Raw genomic sequence first — 23,223 nt, 5'->3', positions numbered from 1 at the left:
ATGATCAGTGTTGATTCAGTATCAGTCATGCTTGAAAATCTGATGTTTATTCAGCATTGAACATAACAAGCACTATCACTGTCAGGCATCAGAGTGGATTCAAGAATTCTGCCTGACATTATATCACTGTTGATTCTATATTTTGCTGTCTTGGGGGCCAACTGATGCATTTCAAGCTCATTTTTACTCAAAGACCAAAGTCAGATGGGTTCAGTTCAGCCTCTGTGGATGGATCAAAAAACATCTTAGTGCTCATTGATGGAGCTTGGTAAATTCAACATGCCTCTTCCACATCACTGCCATTTCCACTTCAACATTTACCAAATTTCATCTTCTTTTTTTTTGCAGGTTTACGCAGATGATGTGCTCACGAAAGATGAACAGATAGGCCTGTTATTCAGAGCTAAACGGAAGTGTGAGGGGAACATCAGGTCAAAGCACAAGGTCCCTGGTGAGTAAGGAAACCAGAATAAGAGTCTACATCCACGCTAGCAGTGCATCAGCAACACTAATGTCAGCATGAGACCATGTTCATATAATGACAATGCTAACATGCTGATGTAAGGTATAATGCATGGTATAATGTTGATAATGGGCACCATCTTAGTTAAGCTCGTTAGCATGCTAACATTTGCCAATTAGCATTAAACACGAAGTAGAGGCTGGACAAACAGAGCTGGACAAATTCAAATTTTGCGCTAGAGGAAAGGTCAGGAGACGAGCAAATGTTAAGGCGTACTTGTGTATGTAATGTACAGTATGTACCAAATATCACTACGGTCCAGCCAGTAGTTGTTGAAATGGTACATAATGTCAGCTTCATGACAAGGTAAAGTCACAAGAGTCAGTAGGATTCATCCTCAGGTTGTCATTACTGTTTAGAAAATGTCATCACAAAACATGAAAAAATAATTCACTATGGACCAAAGTAGTGGACCGTGTTAACCCGCACTGCTACATGGCTAGAGAATAATAAATAAAGGCATAAAATATCAGAGACTTTCACTCCTAATGTAAGATATTTATTCATTTATTCATTCATTTATTTATTTAGATATTTATTTATTTAGTTAGTGTTATTTTTGCTGCCAGGACATCTGTAATCACTCAAGAGATGGTAGCTTTTGCTCCACTGTTTGTTCCTTTAACCACATAGTGACATTTCGCCTGCTATGTTAGAATGACGAAAGGATGTGGGTGTTAAAGTCTGTCATGGAAATCAACCAATTAAATCAATGTGTTCAATAGACAGCAGATAAAATCCATAAGCCTGTCTGTCAACAAAAAGCAATTTCCCCCTGGGGATTATTAAAGTAATTCTGATTCTGATTCTGAGTCATGGTTTGTGGATATTGACCAAAATGCCTTGTTTACCAACACTGAAGGAAATTATGTACAGTGTGTGAGCAGCTTCCACTTCCTGCAATAAGTTGCTTCCAAAAGATTTCTGTCAGAAATGCTTGTGTCAAAGGAGAATGAAACATTTATAATAGCAAAATGGCTTTATTTGTCAGAGAAGGCACAGCTATTGAGGGAGCTCCCCAATGAATTCCAGCTGAACCGAGAGGTTCGATGGGAAATGCAATAAATCCCCCAGGGGCTACACAGAAGAAAACCTCATTGACACAGATATGAAATACACATAATGTGCAAGACAGGAGATAGCATAGGAGGAGCACCAAGAAATAGCAGTGATGGAAGAACTCAATCAACACTAACAGGGAAGTTCACCAGCAACTGTGGGAGAGTGCTTCAGACTGTAAAGACCACCTTGTTGTCTTGATTGAATGTGATTGGTGACTTGTTTGAATGTGATTGTTGATTATAAGAGTATGTACTAATCAGCTGGTGTGCACACTTCAGCGCCCTATGAAAACCACAGTGATGCTTGCTTAAAAAAGTTAAAGATAGATAAAGATTTTGGAGGCTGTTTTTGCCTACTTTCTGCTGATGCGTTCAAATCAAGGAGCAGTTGCAAGGCAGCTCAGTGTGTACTGAAAGTTGATGGTTACAACATGAAATGCTGCTCTGTTTCCTTTATCCTCCCTGTGGCTTTCTGAAGGCTGGGATTCAAGGCAAAGCTGGTCCAGGGGTGTATTTGTGCATTTATGGGTGTCTGAAGAGCACCATTTTCCAGCAGACCCCAGCATCTACTGTATCCCATTGTGGTTACTGTCATTTTCCCAGTTGATTGTTCAGAGGAGGATTTTGGATTCCAGCGCCAAACCAATAGTATTATTTTCTCTTTAACCCCAGTGCATTGTGGTCGCATTGAATTCTTTGACCCTCCAAACGATACCCCCTGGTAAATGAAACACATAATTAAAAATGTTTATTTCCATGCTAAGAACACAAAAGCTTTTGTTGACCATTACCACTAGTTACATTGCCCTGTATGGTATTTCCCAACTTTTCATGGTTTTGACAAATGTCCACAAATCTCCAATTAGATTTGATGAAATATGACAAAATTGCTACTATTGAGAACTGCAGGCGCCAAACAGCAGCTTGTGTAAGATGGTTCATATAACAACTCTGTGCTTTTTCTCAAAGCGTATTGAACTGGATGGGTATAGGTGCTAATGCAGAGCAGTCTGTCACACATTAGGCGTCTTTCAGATGAGTCAGTGCAGTTCATCTGACCACCATCATGCTTAATTCATCCTGACATCGTGTAGTGACTGGCAAGCCTGGTGTCACACTTCACCAGCCACCTCCAGGCACATTTCCAGCTGTGTTTTCATTTACATAATGTTTGTGGATTTAGCCAAAATGGAAACCAAATTTCAACCAAACCAAATTAGAGAAAATGTATTCAAAATTAGACTAGACTATTTATTTATTTATCATTAATTGCCAAGAGTTATGGGAAGATTAGCCGCATGTCTGTAGGGTAAAAATAAAGCTACAGCTATCAGCAGATTAGCTTAGTTTAGGAAACAGATAGCCTGGATCTGTCTGAGGGAACAAAATCCACTTACTATGCCTGCGTTGTTAAAGCTAGCCAATTAATTAGTCAGGTGTTGTTTGTTTAATCTGTAGAAAAACTGAAGTGTGCAAATGATACATTGTGGTTTTACAGGGTGGTCGCTGGGTGCAGTAATGTCCTTGCTTTTTTTTTTATTGTGCTTTATTTTAGCAAACTGCCTCCCGGTGTTTTTTTTTCATGTTTCCTGTACAGACATGAGAGTAATATTAATCTTCCCAACCGACTGTTTCCCCAAATGACGGACTATTCCCTTTACTGTAGCTGCAACTTTGTGTAATTACTGCCATTTTCCCATGTAGTGTAGTACGGGAACAATTTGTGAACTTGATTGACTAAAGAACAATTTCTAGTTCAATAGTTCAATTTTAATTGTTTATATTATATATTTATATTTTCAGCTTTTCAAATGTGAACATAAAGCTCCTTTTTTGTTTTACACGTTTAAAGAATTTAATTAAATTGAATAAATTAGGGTTTTGAACTGTTCAAACTGAAACTGGTCAAAAATAAGCAATTTAAGACATCACTTTGAACTTGTGATGGGCATTTATCACAACTTGTCACATTTTACAGAAATAATAACCGATGAATAAGAAAAGAAAATCACAGATGTATTATAAATAATATAAATAATAACTATTTAAGCAATAGCCCTCTTTTACTGCACTATATAATCTTTCATGGGTATTTTTCTCTGTCTGTACATCGGAGAGGATGTTGACACTGAATCTGGGCTCTAACAAGCCCATCAGGAATGTCTGACTGGGATTCTGTGAAATGCTTGAGGTGCTGGTTTGGGGGTACATCAGCACATGACAGCTGACCTGCATATCTGAGGATGCTGGCACACACCGGACGTGACTCATCCTGCATGTGGTGGCTGTTTTCTGACCTCTTTTGGAAGGTTGCACATGTGTGTTCAATCACATAACAGTTGAAGAAATAACGATAAACGTATTGCCTTAATAAAGAAAAAAAGAGCCCCCGGTGTGATCGTACTGTATGCCTGGATGAGCACATATGTGCTCATTTAACATGCTTGATTTGAGATTTTTTTTACTTAATGGCACACGAATTGCCTTGACTTCGTTTCGTTTGAACTTGTTTTGAACTCAAGTGGCTCATCTGGTTGGTTGTTTGCTTGTAATTATATAATGTGGAAATCATTTAAAGTTTGGGTAGCGGTTTATCTGTGATGCTGAGTAAAATTTAGGAGATTGTCAAGATTTGAGATAAAGTTCAAGGAAAACATCTCTGGTGCTTTCTGATGACCCATGTAAGTGTTTTCCTTGAAGTGGTGGTGAGGATTTGGACAGAGTTCACTCTATTTTTTCGTTTAACATACTCTTTTTTTTCTTATATTGTGGTGTGGCCTTGAATCTGTGGGTTGAGGTACACTCGGAGAACAGCAGCTAGTGTGCATTTTTTAGGACTTTGGCTTTATGTCTGTATTTGTCTTGCCTGTGTCCTGCCTGACCACCCCCGAAGTTTTTTTCTGGCACTGTAAACTCGTGGTTTTCTGAGCTATTATAGGAGATGTGGAGTGATGACTATTTTAAAACTGGTGTGAAATGTAAGATTTGTTCTGAGTAATGAAGTGACGTTCCAATTCTAGGTTCATTGAGAAAGGACTAGATCCCGTGTGAGGCCAAAACCTCAGTTTCTGGCTGTATTTCAACATTTGATCTATTTGTTTTTATTTCTCATTTGTGCTTTAAATACACAAAAGTCTCCATTACGTGACTGAGACAAGGTTTTCATTGAGGGAAACACTGAGGTTTGCCTGGAGAGGACAGTGGAGGGATGTGGGTTCAATGCCCCAGACCTTGCAGTGTGAAAATAGCTCAGCCTTCAAGCTTGTGGTCTGGGTGTAGAATAACATCAGCAATCATTATAAAAGGTTGCATGTATCATGAGAAAATGCAATATGTGTTTTGACATCTGCAGGTCAGAATCAAAAGAGTTGGGGGGAAAGAAAACCTTATTAAAAACCCCAGTGACATCACTAATACCAAAGTCCCCCCATAGTCACGTTTATATTTAAATCGTGGTCAAGAAATGTACGGGAAATTATATGTGTGTTCGGTGTTTAATTCGAGTCTGTTTGTAGGTGGTCTTAGGGTAGTAAAAGTGAGCAGCAATTCTACTTTTACTCCCAGGATGTGTGGTCAGTGTAATTTTCAAAACTAAAAGCTGTTTTATTCCCACCAGAGATCTGTAGGAATCAGTCAGCTCCACTCAGTCTGCTCTTTAATTTTGTGCTCCAAGTGACAGGAAAATAAAAAGCATGTCGTCATTGCTTCAGATGTTTCTTTGTAAGTCTGATTACAGGAATGAGAAAATAATGGATCTACTGCAAAGAGAGGATAGTTTTAGTTTTATCCATAGCTACTTATTAGTGGTCAAAATGGGGCAGATGTTTTCAATAATACAACATAAATGCCAAGCCATAAGGGAGGCCTTTGCCAGGAATCTGTGGGGAAAGGGACTTTGCTCCCACTATCTGAGGTCCACGGTTTAGCAGACAATTAAGGGGCTCTATGCTTTAAAATTGGACTTCCTTTCCCTTTGAACCTGCAGCTCTTTGTTTGACCTAAGTTTAAATGTATTATTACAAAGTCTCAAGTGCATTCCTTTCTTAAAATAGATGATACACTTTTTGCGTTCTTCAGGAAAAGTACACAGTCAGCAATCTTGTAGGAATCTTGAGAAAGTATGCGGAACATACTGAGAATTCCATGCAATAACAACAACTCTGTACATGCTAATGTTCACCAATGATCACCGGGCTTCCTGAAAAGCTGTAAGCTGAAACAATTAGTTAATGAAAGCAAAAATTATATTCTGTTTCCAGCTTCTCAAATGTGAAGATTTGCTGTTTTTCTGTGTTTTTTATGATTACAAATTGAATATCTTAGGGTTCTGGACATATGAAGAACATGAGATCGACATTTTCTTCTTTTTTTTTGATAATTCATGGACCAAACTATTAACTGATTAATTTGAAAAAGCTGTTAAAGATGAATCAATACAGAAATGAATAATTGTGTCCCTAAGAACATTGACTTTGACGCTGGTCAAAAGCAACCTCATGATACGGAGAGATATAACATAGCACTTTTATTTTGCCATAATAGGCTACTAAGGATATTACAATTCAACCAGTGTTGCAGGGAATCTTTTAAATGAGATCCATACCAAACCCTATTCCATACAACATAAAAACAGTATGATGCTAACGACAATGTTGCAGTTATGGGAATGTACCACAGCTCACAAACAAGCCTTAATGAACACACCAGATTCAATGGACAACTTGTTATCAGCATGCTGGGAATTCCATGATTGCAAGTCTTAATTATAATACAATAGATGGAGGGTTTGCTCACTGGTGACCCATGTTTTCCTTGAACAAAACAAAAAAGGTCTAATTTACAGTCAGGCTTACCACAAATTACAAGGCTGCTCAGTGTTAATTTACATAATATGTAAAGTTCACGTATCTGGCCTACTTTTTAAAGGACAACTGAATTCTTGTAAACTGAAACGCTGCTGCTCTTGTAAATGCCTATAGCCATGTGATGCTGGAACCAAGGCAAAACAGCGCTCTGTGGCTCTATTTTTAAAAGTCAGCTCTGCTTTTGTCTCTGCAGATGGTTTCTGCTCACCAGAATGGGACGGCATTGTTTGTTGGCCTGAGGGGCCTCCGGGAAAGCTTGTATCCACCGCCTGCCCAGAGTATATCTATGACTTCAACCATAAAGGTAAGACTGGCCCTCGATAAAGTCAGCAGTTGAAACCCTTAAGCTAATTTTCAGTCGGGGAAAGAGCACCAGGCCTTGGATGCTCATGTTTACTGTACAATCATAACCTGGGCTCTCTCTGTGTTACTGTGTTACAGTTTATTCAATTATTATTATATTTTTACAAAACAACAATTTATTAAACTCTAGATTCTTTCAGCTGAAGATATTCTTCATAATTGCTACAAAAAAAAAAACATGACATGTTAAACACTGACTAATAGTCATTAGTTGCATTTGTTTTTTAAGTTTAAGTTTGTGGACAGATAAATTTACACCTTGAAATATTTAAACAATTACTCTGTAGGGTGAAATATTTCTGTTTAAAAATGTATAAAATCTCTTTATATATTTTCTCTCCAGTTTTTGTTTTGTGAGGTTATAATGTCATGCCACCCTATTGTTGTCTATTTGTGTATTATTTTTGATCTGATTTAAAAATAATAATATGGGGAAAAAAATTACAATACTGGTTTAATTAAGACACAAGCAGAGGTTGAATAATTGACTGTGTTGGGAGCCAAATGGCAAAATCTGTGATTAAAAACAGACTTTTCTGTTTGGTATCTAGGACTTGCATACCGCCGGTGTGACAACAATGGAACATGGGAGCTGGCCGCAACCAACAAGACATGGGCCAATTATAACGAATGTGCAAAATTCCTCTACCATTACAACCACAGCCATGAAAAGGTGAGAACCGTCTCATCTCCATTTACATGCTCAGTGACACACTTACAGTGCCCTCCTCCACAACAATCAAGAGCGATAGCTTTTGTGAATACACCATCAGAGAAAATTGTTGTGCTTTAGATATTGCAGCCTTTTAGGCAACTATTGCACCATTTCACCCTGTAATTACAATCCTTTTGAAAATTGTAACACATTTCCGACATGCCGTTTCAGTAATGTACAGTGCCAATAAACTTTAATCATATTTAATAAAAATGCCAAGATGATGATGGTGTAGAAAATGACAGGATGGCAGTGTGGCTGGCGTGTGATAATATAAAGCTGCAATTAGCTAAATGTACATTGAAATATAAACTGGAAAGCGTGTCACATTAGACTTAATTGCAGATTTCAAGAGTTGCTAGAAAATATTCCTTTCAGAGAAAAGAGTTCAGAGAAGTCACCAATCATGACTAAACCTTTTGACAGGGCAACGCTGTGGGACTGATGCTTGTTGTTCTGTCCTATAAGTAGCCATTGCTATTGTGTATTTTCACATTTGCAGCGCTTCATATCTGCAGGAAAATGAAGGACAATGCCGTCATAACGTATAGTGGCAAAGGCTTTAGTATTAGTGACATTCAGCATAGCCACTTATTGCCTGCTTTCATGGAAAATGTACTGACACAACTTAAAAAAACCACTGCAACACATTTAGATATTACAAGAAAGTGAAATTAGCTTTCTTAATCATGACTGTCATTCCTATTTTATTATATAACATTACATAAACATGAACTTGAATTAGCCGCATCCACAAGCCTTTGGCTAGCATTATGGTTAGTAGGAAGCTAAACTATTAGCAACATTCAATGGCAACCTAACACATTAAAAGTTATTTAGATGTTATACGATAATGAAGTTAGCTGCTTCGTCGCGAAGTTCTCTTCATCTCAGAAACGCTTTGCCGATATTGACTTTATTGCATTTATTGCCCGCCTCTCTGTTAGACTGTATTTGTCTGTCTTCCTTTGTTTGGGTTGCTTTGCAAAGTAGGCGGTTGTTGCCAATACTGGATTAGCAACTTTTTTTGCAGGACTTTGTGCCACTGAATCAGGCTTTCACACACATCAGAAGAAACACGCTTACACATCTGCATTTGTAGAACAGCCAATAGGAACGCTCTCGACAAAGCAAAAACAAAACCTGTGATTTGCCACCTGTGATTGGCTAATGGCTGCTGTCACAGGCTAGATTTTCTACATCCTGAAAACAGAACCAAGAGGAGGTGCAGAAGTCTAGTTTTCTCTCAGACCACTGGAATTATACAGTGATATGCTGAAAGATTTTGCCCAATTACACCAAAGATGAATTACCTACACCAGCTTTAAACCTTACATTTCTAATACTGTGTAGTCCCTTAAACATTATAATTAAGCTTATAATAAGCTTTAAGTATGTGAGAGTCAAACCTCAACCATAAATACCATAAGAACTGACTTCAACAACCACAGTGCATTTTGAGAAAATTGCTTTGTGAATCAAGCACAGCAGCATTTTCCTACCATCATCCCCATACGGCTTACAGAGGTAGATGTGACCCTGATCGCAGTTGCTCCTGTTGTGTTTCCCTCTCCCGTCATTGTGTATAGGTTTAATGTCAGAACATGACATGGACTTGAATAGGACTGCTGGGTATTGTAAGAAGGGTGGGAAACAGCTAGAACCTGGCTGTAAATGGAAAAATAGCACTCACTCAGCTATTATCATGTATATACTGTACATATGAACGGTATATGGTGTATTTTTTAAGTATAGTCCAGAGGAATTACAGTAATCTCACAGTTTTATAACCTTTAAATAAATATGTATATTATTATATCGGAGTTTAGTGTTAAGCGGCTCTGCAGTTTGAGTAATAGAGTAATCAGTCACACAACAATAGAAAAATTCAAATCTCAGCTTGGCAGAAAGCTGTCATAATTTAATTTTTACTAATTTTTGCCATAAAACGATATAAACATCAGCTTTACCGCATACATTTTCCTCTGCACTGCTTGAATGTGGTGTAGAGGATGTGGGCATAACCTCATCATGGAGCCCTTCGGTTTCTTTCTGACTTCAGATGTTTATGTTGATGGGCTCCCGAGGGAGTGGTTGCAGCAGTTAATGACGAATACATATGCACGAATGAAAGCCCCGCACTGCACAACTGCCATACCACAGACCACCACCACAACTTAGACACTCGTTCACAGGATCCTGATGCTAAATGATAACAGCAATGGAGTATCTGGTTACATCACACGGGGGCTCTTGGCCCTTTCAACATGTTGACGCACAGAGGGTCTGGTTAGTGGCTCTCCTTACAGTGTCCTCTGGCTGCCAGCTCACTGGGAGATCAAACTGCCCCACCCAGCCTTTCTCAGATCTGCCACCCATGTCAAATATCATTTCCATCAGTAAATTCTGGGTGCTTGAGACATTTCTGTCACCAAGTGGTAATGCATTTTAAAACACACTGAAGTTAACACATTTTGAAGCTGCGTTTTGAGGGGGAAAATACCAATATAATCTGAACATTTGAAAACTTTCCCCCTCATCTGTATATTTACTTTGTCCTTTTGCACATTAGTGTAATGTTAGAGTACAAAGAACAACCCTTATGCCTCGTTCTTGTAATCTCAAAAATATGTAAGCTGAACATATCTTGCTTATAAATTGTCTGCATCCTTCAAACTGAACTAAATCCTGCCAGTACATGTGAATTTTTCTGCAGTTGGCGATAAGTATGTTTTTTTTTAATGAAAAAGATATAGACTATACTGACTGAATGTGCTGGGTTATCTGAGACCGCCTTGCTTTATCTATTGTACATGAGCATATAAATGTAGACTTTTATGAACAGTACATCTAATAAATATATATATATGAAGTTTGTGATCACTTCTATCCTACGATGTTATATTACTGATCATTTCTTCATAGAAATATGGGAAAACTTTTGTTAAATTAACAATGTAATCCTAAATTGCCAAACTGCTACATGCATTAGGATTTCTTAAAAATAAAATCCTAAATCCTACCAATAGTCACTACTTAGTACACCTGTCTAAGTGCATCTATTCTATATATACAGTGGTGCTATGTGTGAAAAGGGAAGATATGCTGTGGTGGTCTCAGTCCGTGTATTTATCAATTTTGCTGCCCTGTGACACTAACAAATTATCTTTTTCCCACAGGAGGTCTTTCACCGTCTATATCTCATCTACACAGTGGGGTACTCCATCTCTCTGGGATCTCTCATGGTGGCTGTCGTCATCCTGGGATATTTCCGGTGAGTCTAAGCTGTCTCTGGAATTTTTCCAATCAATCCTTTTAACCACAGATGATCCCAAGAGAGGGATTTAAACATAGGGTCAGAAATTAGGGTTACAGCAGTTGCAGAGGGGATCATAACAGGGAGTCTAAATGTTTAATGACATGGCAAGGTTTCTGACCATACTTTTATTGTCATAAACATACAGTGCAGTAGAGAGCTTATTATTTCATGATGATATGATATATAATGTATGATGTAATTTCATGACGACTTAATGGGAAAAAAGAGGTTTTATCATGAAATTGTGCTATTGGCCATAGCTGTATAAGCGTGCAATGTAGTATAATTTGTGTCATGGCAGCAGCATGAAGCATGCAAACCGTATCAGACATTACCTTTGACTTTTACTTTGACTTTTAACAGATTATGATTTGTCTACCTATAAGAGTTAAGAGTCTTCCTCCAGGCTTGCAGTTGTGCATGCTCTGTTGTCTTGACATTTAGGTTCATTGTTATTTTCATGCCAGTTTCAGGTTTTAAACAGCAAACAACCAAAGCATGGATATTGATTTTGTGATTCCAGCAAACTTAAAAAGATTACGCTTCTTAAGCCACAAAGTGTGCGTCTTTCTTTTATTTCTCCACTGAAAAATATAAAAAAGATAGAAGAGAGATGTTTTTTGAAAGATGTAAAGAACTGAGAGTAAAACAGCTTTGCTTCTCCACCGTAGTGATGTATGAGATAAAAAGGATTTGCCTCAGATTAATAGTATATCAACCATATTTCTTGCCTCTTGTGCCTCAGTGGCAACAGTTGAGTGGAAAAAAACCCTAAAACAAGGTTGAATTCATTTTTTCATGTAGCAACAGTCTGCTATATTTTTTTCACAGCTGATTAATGCAGGGCATATTCGTCATTATTTGCTTATTTTATTTAACATAGGGAGTATCAGGAATCAATGTGAAGGCGCTGTTTACAAACGTTCCTACCAGCGTGACTTACCATACAGGCAGGCAGTCAGGAGGCTTTAGGAACGCTCCCAACTGGCACCAGGAAATCTATGGGCCAAATGAGTTTAATAAGTTATCCCAGGGGCCCATCTGACATTCTGGCTCGGTGCTCCGAGCACTCCAGCCATGTCTCCCCTTCAACATGTCAGCTTTTAGACAGGAGGCCTCATAAATGTTTTCCAGGGAGAGAAAAGGGATATTTCACATTAGCAGTTGTGTTCAGTACTTTTCACTAGGGAAATGTACGCTAGATTAGTTTTCGCCCACCACTCCTAAATCAATAATTGTCAAAGAGTTCCTGTCAAATATTCAGCTCATTAATGAGGCTTCAGAAAAAGAAATAGTTAATAATGCATAGCAGTGGGCCAATTTCAGTATGCGATAATTGTTTAAGATTTTTTTATGAGACTTATAGTATAGAGTATATTCCAGTTTGGAATTTATTAAAACACTAATGAATATTCAGGTAATATTATCATTGACCTCTTTTATTTGACTTTGTAATGATGTAACCTTTATGGCTATTGATCCAGCAGCCTGATACCAATTCTGGAGCATGACCTCACTTCACAGTAAACACTTGGACAGGATGTTTTGGGAGAACCTTTGACAGATAAAGTTGTGCTTGTCTGGAAGGAAATTAGCACTTTCTCTACACATGCTTGCAATTTTGTTTTTACAGCTCACTTTGCGCCAAGCAATTCAATATTTGTGTGTTTCAAGCCCTTAAATCTCAAGAATGTGTTGTAGTCAGCGTGGAAGTCAGCTGGCTCTAATTAGGATGAGTATTGTTGTATGTGTGTGTGTGAAAATACTTACACACACTTACATGTAGGTGTGCCAGCCCACACAAAAGCGTACACTTTCCAAACGACCTATCCTTTGACCTTGCCACTCTTGTTTGTTTTCTCCCCAGACGATTACACTGCACCAGGAACTACATCCACATGCACCTATTTGTGTCCTACATGCTAAGAGCTATAAGTATATTTGTGAAAGATGTCGTGCTCTACTCTGGATCAGCTTTAGAGAACATGGAAAGGGTCACAGTGGAAGACCTCAAGTCCATCACTGAGGCTCCGCCAGCCAACAAAACACAGTTTGTGAGTACGCCAACACAGCTCAAACACACCGTCAAAATAAAGAACTCTGTCCATGAAGATATACTAAGAGAAGAAAAGAAACTCACTTAATTTACGAGAGAGAACTGAAAACTGAAAAACAGTTTATTAGCTGTTTTCATGCAAAATACTATATTAATGATAGGTGTTTGGTACTTAACAGACAATATAGCCAATAAAGATTTTTCTCTAAACAAAATCCATATATATATATATGAATCATCGTACTATAGGAATCATCTTTATTTGATTACATTACAGATGCAAATATTAATTTAACTTGTAGTGTTTTTGGATGTTGAACGTTTTGCTTCCAAGGAGGAAGTGATATTTTGCAAAGTCTCACCTGCTTTTCCAGTGCTGGAGCAAATAAACTGTACTGTTGGTCAGCATGCCAAACTTTTACTAGGCCAGGACTTGGCTTCCCCTTTCAGAGTCAAGTTTAAAAAATGGGTAAAGACTGGGCACTTTTCATGCATGCTTTAATACGCAAACAAACAATTTGTGCAATATATTTAGTAGACATTTTTATCCTGTGGCTTTAAAAATTGAGTTATACTGGATTAAAACTGCGTAGTAGGTGACATATGTGACACAACAAGGGAACATATATGTTCAAATAAGACCATCACTTTTGGCTTCATCCTGAAACTATCATAGATATATCAATAAAAATGTATTTGTAAATTTAGATGAAAATTACCTTACATAAGTTGTACAGTGTCAATAGGGGTTGGTGATAAAATTAAGTTTTATTATTCACCTTTGATGTGCACATTTCCTTGTATTTGCATATTTATTATCATTTAATCAACTGCGTATTAATCATGATTTAATCAACCTGTCTTGGTTTATCACACCTAGTCTATCCTGGGCAGTTACACAGCACAGGTGAAGTAGCAGCTTTTTCCGAATTAAGGAAAAATAATAAGAAGGAACATTTTCAAATTACTGATGAGAAAATAGATAGATAGAGATGACAATTACAAGACTGGTAATCAGTATGGTTTCCAATAATCATGGCATGGTAATACAGCAGCAATAACTAAAGCTGGATAGCGGTGTGGAGTGTTGACTAAATCGATGGCTGACTAAATCAATTTGGGCTCCTGTGGTTCACATCTTGTCAATACAAGAGCACCTTATACTAACTGTATTCTTATTAACCTGTGTTCAAACAGAGATAATCTATTGCAAGAAAAATGTCACTTTCAATATTGTCTATTAACCGTATAAAAACAGAACATTTGCAGAAGGTTGTCTTTAAATTGATGTAGAATAAAAACTGTAATAGCTAGAGACGCCTTTTTTGCAGCTGAATGGCGATGGCGCAGTGAAATGCCGCCAGAGTGGATGAGAAGCAAGTACATAGTTCATGTCGGAGAGAGGTTGTCATTAATTTAAAGTAAGAAAAAAATCTGGCATATTTTTTTGCGTGAAATTTGATTAAATTAACACACAAAACATATTGATCCATAACAATTGTGATTGTAGAAACATGACAACAAAATATTTGTCAACGTGACTAACATTGGGTGAACTACGTACATGTTTAAGGTTTTGGCATATAATAAATTCAAAATAATTTTATCAGTTATGAATGTTTATCAGGTTGTACAGACTTTAGGGATATGAAGCAATTTAAGATTTAAGCAAAAATACCAGTGCAGGCATTGAGGAAATATTTTCATTGCAGATAAAATTATCAAAACACCTTTGCATTCTGTTTATGAAAATTTGCCAGATTTATAGATTTTCTTATTCATGACACAATTTTTTATCATGGTTTGTTGACTTACATTACCTTTGAGCTTAGGTTCTACAGATTATACGTATATTAAGTATTTGAAGAAGTTACATTACATTACATGCATTATACATTTTAATAAGTGAGGGATGATATAAAACAACATACATATTAAATTATTATTATTAATTACATATTAGGCACTGATTGACTGTTTCTATTGCAAAGTGCAAACAGCAAAGGGTTAATGGAACAGTTCTAGGATACTCATTTTGAACCAAGATGTTTATTAGTTCATCAATTAATTGATTGCTTTTCTATTCAATCAATAAGACAAGTGACGTGTCTGGATTTTCACAGCTGTCCAGTACAAGTCAGTGGGGCCCAGGGGAAATTCACATAGTCCAAAAAGCAATGAAAACATGTAACTTGAACACAAAAGCTGCAGCTCCTTGCTGTGACACCTCCACCTCCTCCACCACCTGCACTGATTCCTGAGTTCACTTTATGTCTCGGCGGTTATATTTATGGTTTTTACAATCAATACACAGGCAACATGTAGAATGGTTTTGTTTATAAATAAATACAACCAGTCATTTGGGAAAAAAACATCCACGTCAGCCACCTCTTTTTTTCTTGTGCAGTGTCAAACTGGCAGCTGAAAAGTTTTTCGAAGACATCTTTCCCACATGTAACTCTGTAATAACCCCCATAATTAAAAACTGCATATACATTATGCAGTTAAAATGTTCAATTACTTTTAAACTTCACTTGTTTAAAAATTAAAGTGATAGCACTTTCACACAGTAAGCTTAGAACGCAGCGTGGGCTTGCACAAGTGTAGATAATGAATCAAGACACAGCATGAGAGAAAAATAACAGGCTGTGGATAACGCAGGCACAAATGCCATTTAAAATGTGTGAATTTTCGGGTGAGTACACTGTAGGCTGATTCGCATGCATGCTTTAGGATTAGACTGTCAGGAGAGCCAAACAAATGTCCTCTATTCTTAAAGCAAATGGTTTATATCCATTGACTATTATGGCTATTGTGGTGAAGGAATGTCAACTGCAGTGAGTTAGGGTGGCTTAATAGCGCAGTATGCAGTAATAAAGATTTTAGTGCCTTTTTTTTGCAAATTAATGAATTTATCCCGATCCTTTAGTGCTATATATATATATAAGCTGTATTGTTAGCTGTTATTAGATGTTGCCAAGATTTATGATTTGTGTCTGTGATCAAGATAATAACGTGGAGGCTCCTGAGCAGCAAACAGGTGAATATGCAGAGTCACCACTGAAATTACGAGCAGGTGAACATGACAGTACTTTCAGTAAAAGCCAACGCAATTTCCACAGTTTACATATTGTTACCTTTTGAATTACAAAGATGGTATTTAAATGACGTTTTAAATAGACCAACATCAGTATTTTCTTGTTGTAAGATGGAGCTCCTCAGTCCTCACCCATGATGTTACTGTTTCTGGGGCTTCCGTTTTTGCAACCCCTCCAACATGTTTTACAATCACTACTATCTGCCTAAAGTCCCACTGTGTGTCCCTGCAGGCCACATCCGTCAAGCCAGTGCAGCTCAATCACCAGCTCTCGCGGCCCACATCAGTAGCCCCAGTCACATACAGTGCTTGGAAAAAATGTGAATATTGTGGTTGTGTGAATGCTTTTTATTGCAATCCATATAGATTTTGAGATAATTCAGTGTGGACCAAAGTGGTGGACCGACATGCAAACACACTGACATTGCTGTATTTAGAGACATGCTACTTGTGTGGCTAAACACATTGGCACTGAAACATACATGCTGTTTTGCAGAATTATCTATCATGAACATTCTGTTGTTTAAAGGTAATTCAAAGTAATTACATAACAGTACTGACTTTTAGGAATATAAGCCAAGGCAAGGCAACATCTTTCAACAATAAGGCAATTCAAAGGGCTTTATAGCACATAAGAGGCATTAAGACAATATATAAAAGAAACCCCAGGCCATGAATGATCGTGCCAAATTGAAGTGGAAAACAGAAAAGTTTTAAGCCTTGATTTAAAAGAACTGAGAGTTGGAACAGACTGCAAGTTTCCTGCAGTTTTCTCAGGTTTTCTGGGAGTTTGTTCCAGGTTTGTGGTGCGTAAAAACTGAACACTGCTCCCTCGCACTTTTAGTTTTGACCCTGGGGACAGTAAGCAAAACCAGCCCAGATGACCTGAGAGGTGAGAATGGATCATAATGCAGCAGCATGTCAGAAATGCATTTTGGCCCAAAACCATTATATTTTTCTTTTTTTTTTTTATTTGACACACAGGGGTCCAGTGCAGAGATCAGAACTGGAGGGATGTTGTCCACTTTTTTGTTTTTTCTTGGTCTAGTGAGGTTTCTGGCAGCAGCAGCACTCTGAATCAGCTGCAGCTCTCTGATTTGTGTTTTATTCCGGGTTACATTAAGGAGTATGTTTTCAGTAATCTGCAGTGGAATATTCCAACACAGATTACTGAATACGTACGACAGTTTGAGAACCATATGTTCTTCATTCCCAGCTTTTTAATGAGGTGTGACTGCAGTGTAAATGTTATGGTGTTTCAAATGGTGTGTTTTGTGTTGGACTCTTTGAGTTTTTCTTGGCTCCACTGAACTGTCTACTCAACAGCTTGCAAACCAAATCAGAATAAATTAACGCAATGATAAAAGTGGAAAGTAGAACACTATAATGAGTATCCTTCTTGTCTACATCATTTGTACAAATATCATCTATACCTGAAATCACCACTATATACTGTACGGGATTCATGCTGACTTTATTGTAGAAGTAGTGTAGCATTATGAGAGGAGATACGAGAGATGAAGATATATTTCAACAAATGTTTGAAAATATGTGACATTTTGTCAATATGGGCATTCATTAAATTTGTACTCCTTATCTGTTTGTTTATAGATTGGCTGCAAGGTGGTTGTGACCTTGTTCATGTACTTTCTGGCAACCAATTACTACTGGATCCTTGTGGAGGGTCTGTACCTCCACAGCCTCATCTTTATGACCTTCTTCTCGGACAGAAAGTATCTTTGGGGATTTACTCTGATTGGATGGGGTGAGTTCTGCTTCATTTACATTTTCCTTGCAACAAGTGATTACAATCAGAGATGGGCACAAATACATTGAAAAGTATCTTGTTACAAATTTCAAATTCTTGCTCATCAAAATATGCAAAATACTGTGAAATGCAAAAAATGTATTGAATTAAAATACAAGTCATTTGTAATTTGAAATTACAAATATACAAAATGACATAACTGATATCTGATTTAATGTGTTTAGTGTGTGAGAGAAGTTGCCACAGCCACAGAAAAGTTTGTTATGCTATTAAATTAAGTTACAATCTCAAAGATTTGCAATTAAATAAATGTTTTTTAAGTCTCTATTGCCAAATAAGTTAAGACAATGGTGACTGAACTTGTGGCCCACTGATGAAAACCCTTGCATTTGCAGTATTCTTTGGTAGTATGAACTAAGTGTCGAGTAGATATTCATGGGAAAAGTCATAGCGTCCATTACCCAGCAGTGGTTGCTCCATTAGAGAGTCGGCAGAAGCTGCGCACTGTTTTTTCTGGTCTCTGCTAGCAATGTGAGGAAACGGTTGCTATGGCCAAACAAACAAAGAAAAGATCGCTGACTGCAGATGATGAAACTTCTTAAACAAGTGCAAATCCAAAGAAAAAGAAGCAAATTGGACTTCAAAACTGTCAGCGAGGACACGGTTTGGATGGCTGTTAAAGCGGGGTCCAAAAATGCGCCTGCAATTTCTGCTTAATGCCATAGATGCTGCCAAACAGAACAAAACTGAGATCTTAAGTTGCTGAATTCAGGCAGAAAGTGTCTGGGTAAGCTCAGATTGCAGCGCCTGCTGCCACAGAAGAGAAATAAGATGGAATAAAATAACCTAAAACCAGAGGTCTCCCACTATGACTCCCACTAATGTGGAATCGTGCTTCGTGGGCAGAGTAACAAACGTATTGCACAGCAACAACAACCGCATATAATAAATTAATCTCACTATTGAAGTATCCCTATGATGATTAACCAGAAAACGCTTGCTCATGTAGGGATTCTTGAATCTTTAATTTTGAATTCCTGAATCGTTTCTCTCTTAATTAAAGAGTTTGGTCTAAACCTGCTCTTTATGTAAAGCGTCTTGAAATAACGCTGTTATGAATTGGCGCTATATAAATAAAGATTGATTGATTGATTGAAGACGCCACTGCTCCAGGCTGCCTGAGCCTGTCTGTGGCATAGCTGATATGCCAACATGACTAGCTAGTAAGTTTATTTGCCAGTTCTAATACACGTTTGTTAATAGTTTTTTTCCTCTTTTGTATTGTAGTGTCGTTCAGTTATCTTTCCTTAGCTTGCAATATCTTACATACATTTATCTTAGAGGAAATTTGCACCAAACACCTACTACTGGTCAGAAAGAACACAAATGACGTACTATGGTTCACAGTGCTCATACTGATGGACCCAACAGGATGTGAGTCACTCTAAAGACTGTGCTTAGGTTACTCATTGCACAGTATTTTTCTAAACCTGGAGATAAAATGTGTCGTGATTTTGTTTGACAATAAAATGACATATTATTTTGAATTCTTTCAAATACACAAATACAGGCTTGTTAATTATTTTGTTAAGATTACATCATATTTTTTTCTTGTAAGCAAAATACAAATTACAAAATACATATTTTGTAATGAAATATGTATTCTAAATAAATTTACTTGAAATACTGCCCATCTTTGATTGCAATATGATGAAATGACTCAATATCCGGCAAGTTAAATCATATGTACGCTGTTTAATTTTTGATGGTCTAATTAATACTAGTAATGGTCAATTAGTATTAGTAATGGTCTAATGCAAAAAAACTTAAAAAATGGGAGCTGCTGTGAAATCCTTTATTGTATTAATATGTAGGCAGTAACAATAGGAAATGACTTGTGTCTTTGTGAAAACACTGCTTGAATATGGGCTCTACAGTTCCTGCATTGTACACACTGTGCGTATAAGTTACACAAGCACAGCGCATACAATGTGGATGCTGTGCTACCCAGGCTCTACCCATACGATGAAAATTATCTTGTGAAATCATTTAGTGTATTTTCTCGTAGTGATGGCTTTCTTATCACAACAATCTTTTCAGGAGTACCAGCTATGTTTGTGACAGTTTGGGCAACTGGAAGAGCCACGTTTGCAGACACAGAGTAAGTGATCTGCATAGATTATAAACACATTCTTTTTTGTAAGATTTCATACAGAAACACTTGGTCATGAGTAGATTTTGTGTCAGTTTTATTTGGCCGATCCGATGTGGTATGTGTGGCATGTCTCCTTCAGTAAATAATACATGTGTTAACTCAGCAGCATGTGAGACAGATCTAAACTGTGAAATTCAGAGATAACAAGTCTAAAAACACCAACAATCATCCCAATTAAGGGGCTGGAGCTAAGAGCTCACAGCTAATCTGGCATTCAGCTGCTATCCACCAAAACCACATATTTCACTTAGGTTCAGCAGGAGAGCAGCAGGTCTGCCTCTCTTCTACTCGTCTTTGTCAGTATAACACACTAAACATAATAACACAGCTCAGGCATGTGCATTCAATAGTAAGAGGTAATGGGAGGCTTTTGGCTCAAAATCTTTCCACAGTAGATACCACACTGTTAGTATCGACCAACTATCAGTGCTTTTTGTCTGCTCAAGGCCACAAAAATACCAGAAAAAACGCAGAAGTGAAAACCTCCTTGGCAGCTACAACCCCAATTGATGACATACAACGGCCTAGGAAACTGTTTTGATACCAACATAAAGAGGCACAGATATTTTTTACTTTTAATTCCTTGGTGCAAACATAAAGAACTGCAAAAGCCCCTGAAAATGAGGGGGACTTATGAGAAGCTCTGGAGTAATGAATCAATTCATGAGGAAATATCATATAGTGAAATATTTATTTTGACAAACTGATCATTTCTGAATGACTTCATATAATATTTGTGTCTAGAACCGTCCTATCAGTTTGGAAGAGGGGAAAGAAAGGGTCGATGTCTAATTCCTGATATTTTGTAAAATGATGGCCACGGTCATTAGATTCACACCTAGCAGAGTCTTATTTATCTCTTGCTGATCCGTTGTGCTGTTCTGTACCTACTGCAGGTGCTGGGACTTAAGTGCAGGCAATTTGAAATGGATATATCAAGTGCCTATCCTGGCGGCTGTAGTGGTGAGTACATGCTCGCTGCTTGTGCCTTTTCCCTGCTGAGAAGGAAAAGACAGTGTTTCACTGCACCTGTGGCATTACAGCTGCTGGATAAGAAATCTTGTTATGTTTGCAATGGCACCTAATTATATCATTATGTTTCTATTTTCTCTTCAGGTCAATTTTATGTTATTTCTGAACATCATCAGGGTCTTGGCAACTAAACTACGAGAAACAAATGCTGGAAGGTGTGACGCAAGGCAACAGTACAGGTATTGATTGTGCAAAATGTTTATTTTCATTTCTGAACTCAACAAAACCAGCTGCTCCACTTGGTTCATTCAACATAAAACTTGTTTGTAACCCATATCACTGCCAGCATGATGAAAATATGTTTGTAATCACTCTAATTGCTTTTTTATCATGAGACAGGTTCTGAAATGGTGATAAAAAATGGTACATAAGTATGTGCTTTGACGTTGTGAACCAAATAAGGCTGCAACTAATGATTGTTATCATTACTGATTAATTAGTTAGATATATTTACATTTACTTGATTATTGTCTATAAAATGATGGAAGATACCATTATAGTTTCCAAGATCTTCAAATTGCTTGTTTCATCTGACAAATCCAAAACTCTTATTCAGTTTAGAATGATTTAAAACAGAGAAAAGCTGCAAATCCTCACATTTGAGAAGCTGTAAACAGAACATTTAATATTTTTGCTTGAGAAATTACTTTAACTGTCACTTAAATGGCTCAAATGTGTTGTTTTCAGTTAAAGCTTTAGTTCCTTAATGTGCGAAGAGTTCCAGAAACTATCTGTAGCCACAGTATTCTGTTAAGATTATGGAATGTTACTGCTGTGTTGCAGGAAACTGTTGAAGTCCACGCTGGTGCTGATGCCACTCTTTGGTGTCCACTACATCATATTCAATGCCATGCCGTATACAGAGGTGTCTGGATTTCCCTGGCTGATCCAGATGCACTATGAGATGCTGTTCAACTCCTTCCAGGTAAAGCTGCCGTCTGTCCAACAGCTGCTTATTGTTGAGATATTTGGTTGTGGTTAGATCTTGATTATTAAGAGTTTTTTATTATTATTATTATTATTTTTTATTAAGTTTAAGTGTACACCAAAGAAAGCTGGCCTGGAAATTCATGTATGATGTGAATAAAGCATTCTCTTCTCTTTTCCAGGGATTCTTAGTTGCAATTATATACTGCTTTTGCAACGGAGAGGTAAGAACATAGAAAGTTGTGCATTATACACCAAAAACTGTAAGAAATTTAGGCTCTTGTGTGGCTAAATCACTTCTTTTCCTCTAAGGTGCAAGCTGAGATTAAAAAGTCGTGGAGCAGGAGGACTCTGGCCCTGGACTTCAAAAGAAAAGCTCGGAGCGGCAGTAACACTTACAGCTATGGACCGATGGTGTCGCACACCAGTGTTACCAACGTCACCGCCAGAGGACCGCTGGCCCTTCATCTCACCACAAGGCTGGGACCAGTGCCTGTGAACGGGCACCGGAACCTCCCCGGGTACGTGAAGAACGGCTCGGTCTCTGAGAACTCTATACCTTCATCAGGACAGGAGCTTCACCTTCCTGACGAGGAGCATTCTGCTCATACTCGGCCCTGCGAGAATGAGAAACCCTCACCTGTGGTGGAGGAGGAGAGGGAGACAGTTATGTGACATCCAGGCAGCTGTGTATGGGGGATGAAAAAAATCATGAAACAGTCTCAGGGTGGTCTGCAGGGGATGGCTGCGTGCGTCAACACTGCCAATTTTTTCTCCTGTGAAGTGAGCCAGGACATTGCAGATAATGAGGCTCAAGGAAAAAAAAAGGATATCACTTTGGTGAGCTGGGTCGCCTTTATTTGAGGGATGTTGACCCTCATTGTTGTGGCAAATACTCTCAACTATTTCACCAACCACCTGCCACAGTGAATGTGTAAAAGGAAGAAAACAGACTGCCGTTTCTTGTTTCTTTTCCACTGTCATAACTGTTCTTATTTTGTTTTCTTGTACATAAATCAAACCGGGGTTAGTTACAGTAGTTGCCAGGAACAGCCTTAATCACCTTTGTAAAGATGTAGAGCCAGGTGGATTTTGAGGGCACTTAGTGGTTCATGTGCAGGCAATTTCTTCAGCAAGTTTCAGATTAAGTCAGTAGACTACACATAGGGTCAGCTTGGAAAATAATTGATGCTACTAAAGCATTTTGAAGCATCTGTTCATGCTGTTCCACATTGACTCAAATCCACTTCAATGTAAAAGGGAAGGTACTCAGGTAATTGAA

At 37.8% G+C, this 23,223-nt stretch overlaps 1 protein-coding gene across 1 annotated transcript; it reads left to right on the top strand.

Moving 5' to 3' along the window:
* The first annotated feature begins 279 nt into the window (after positions 1 to 279).
* pth1r (parathyroid hormone 1 receptor) lies at positions 280 to 22,616 on the top strand. Its single transcript, XM_070844900.1, has 12 exons — positions 280 to 451; positions 6,643 to 6,753; positions 7,364 to 7,485; positions 10,707 to 10,801; positions 12,714 to 12,900; positions 17,611 to 17,764; positions 19,868 to 19,928; positions 20,879 to 20,945; positions 21,099 to 21,193; positions 21,798 to 21,939; positions 22,124 to 22,165; positions 22,254 to 22,616. The coding sequence occupies exons 1-12, from the start codon at positions 280 to 282 to the stop codon at positions 22,614 to 22,616; spliced, it is 1,611 nt and encodes a 536-aa protein (XP_070701001.1).
* Positions 22,617 to 23,223: the final 607 nt, after the last annotated feature.

Source organism: Pempheris klunzingeri, chromosome 15 (assembly GCF_042242105.1).
Source record: "Pempheris klunzingeri isolate RE-2024b chromosome 15, fPemKlu1.hap1, whole genome shotgun sequence".
In the NCBI taxonomy this organism is placed as follows: domain Eukaryota; kingdom Metazoa; phylum Chordata; class Actinopteri; order Acropomatiformes; family Pempheridae; genus Pempheris; species Pempheris klunzingeri.
The sequence above is the reverse complement of the archived record's forward strand: the minus strand, read 5'-3'. Positions and strand labels throughout refer to the sequence as shown.

Coding starts and splice junctions, on each gene's coding strand:
- pth1r (XM_070844900.1), top strand. CDS start 280: ATGCCTCTTCCACATCACTGCCATTTCCACTTCAACATTTACCAAATT. Junction 19,929..20,878: donor GCCACGTTTGCAGACACAGA/GTAAGTGATCTG, acceptor TACCTACTGCAG/GTGCTGGGACTTAAGTGCAG. Junction 22,166..22,253: donor ACTGCTTTTGCAACGGAGAG/GTAAGAACATAG, acceptor TTTTCCTCTAAG/GTGCAAGCTGAGATTAAAAA.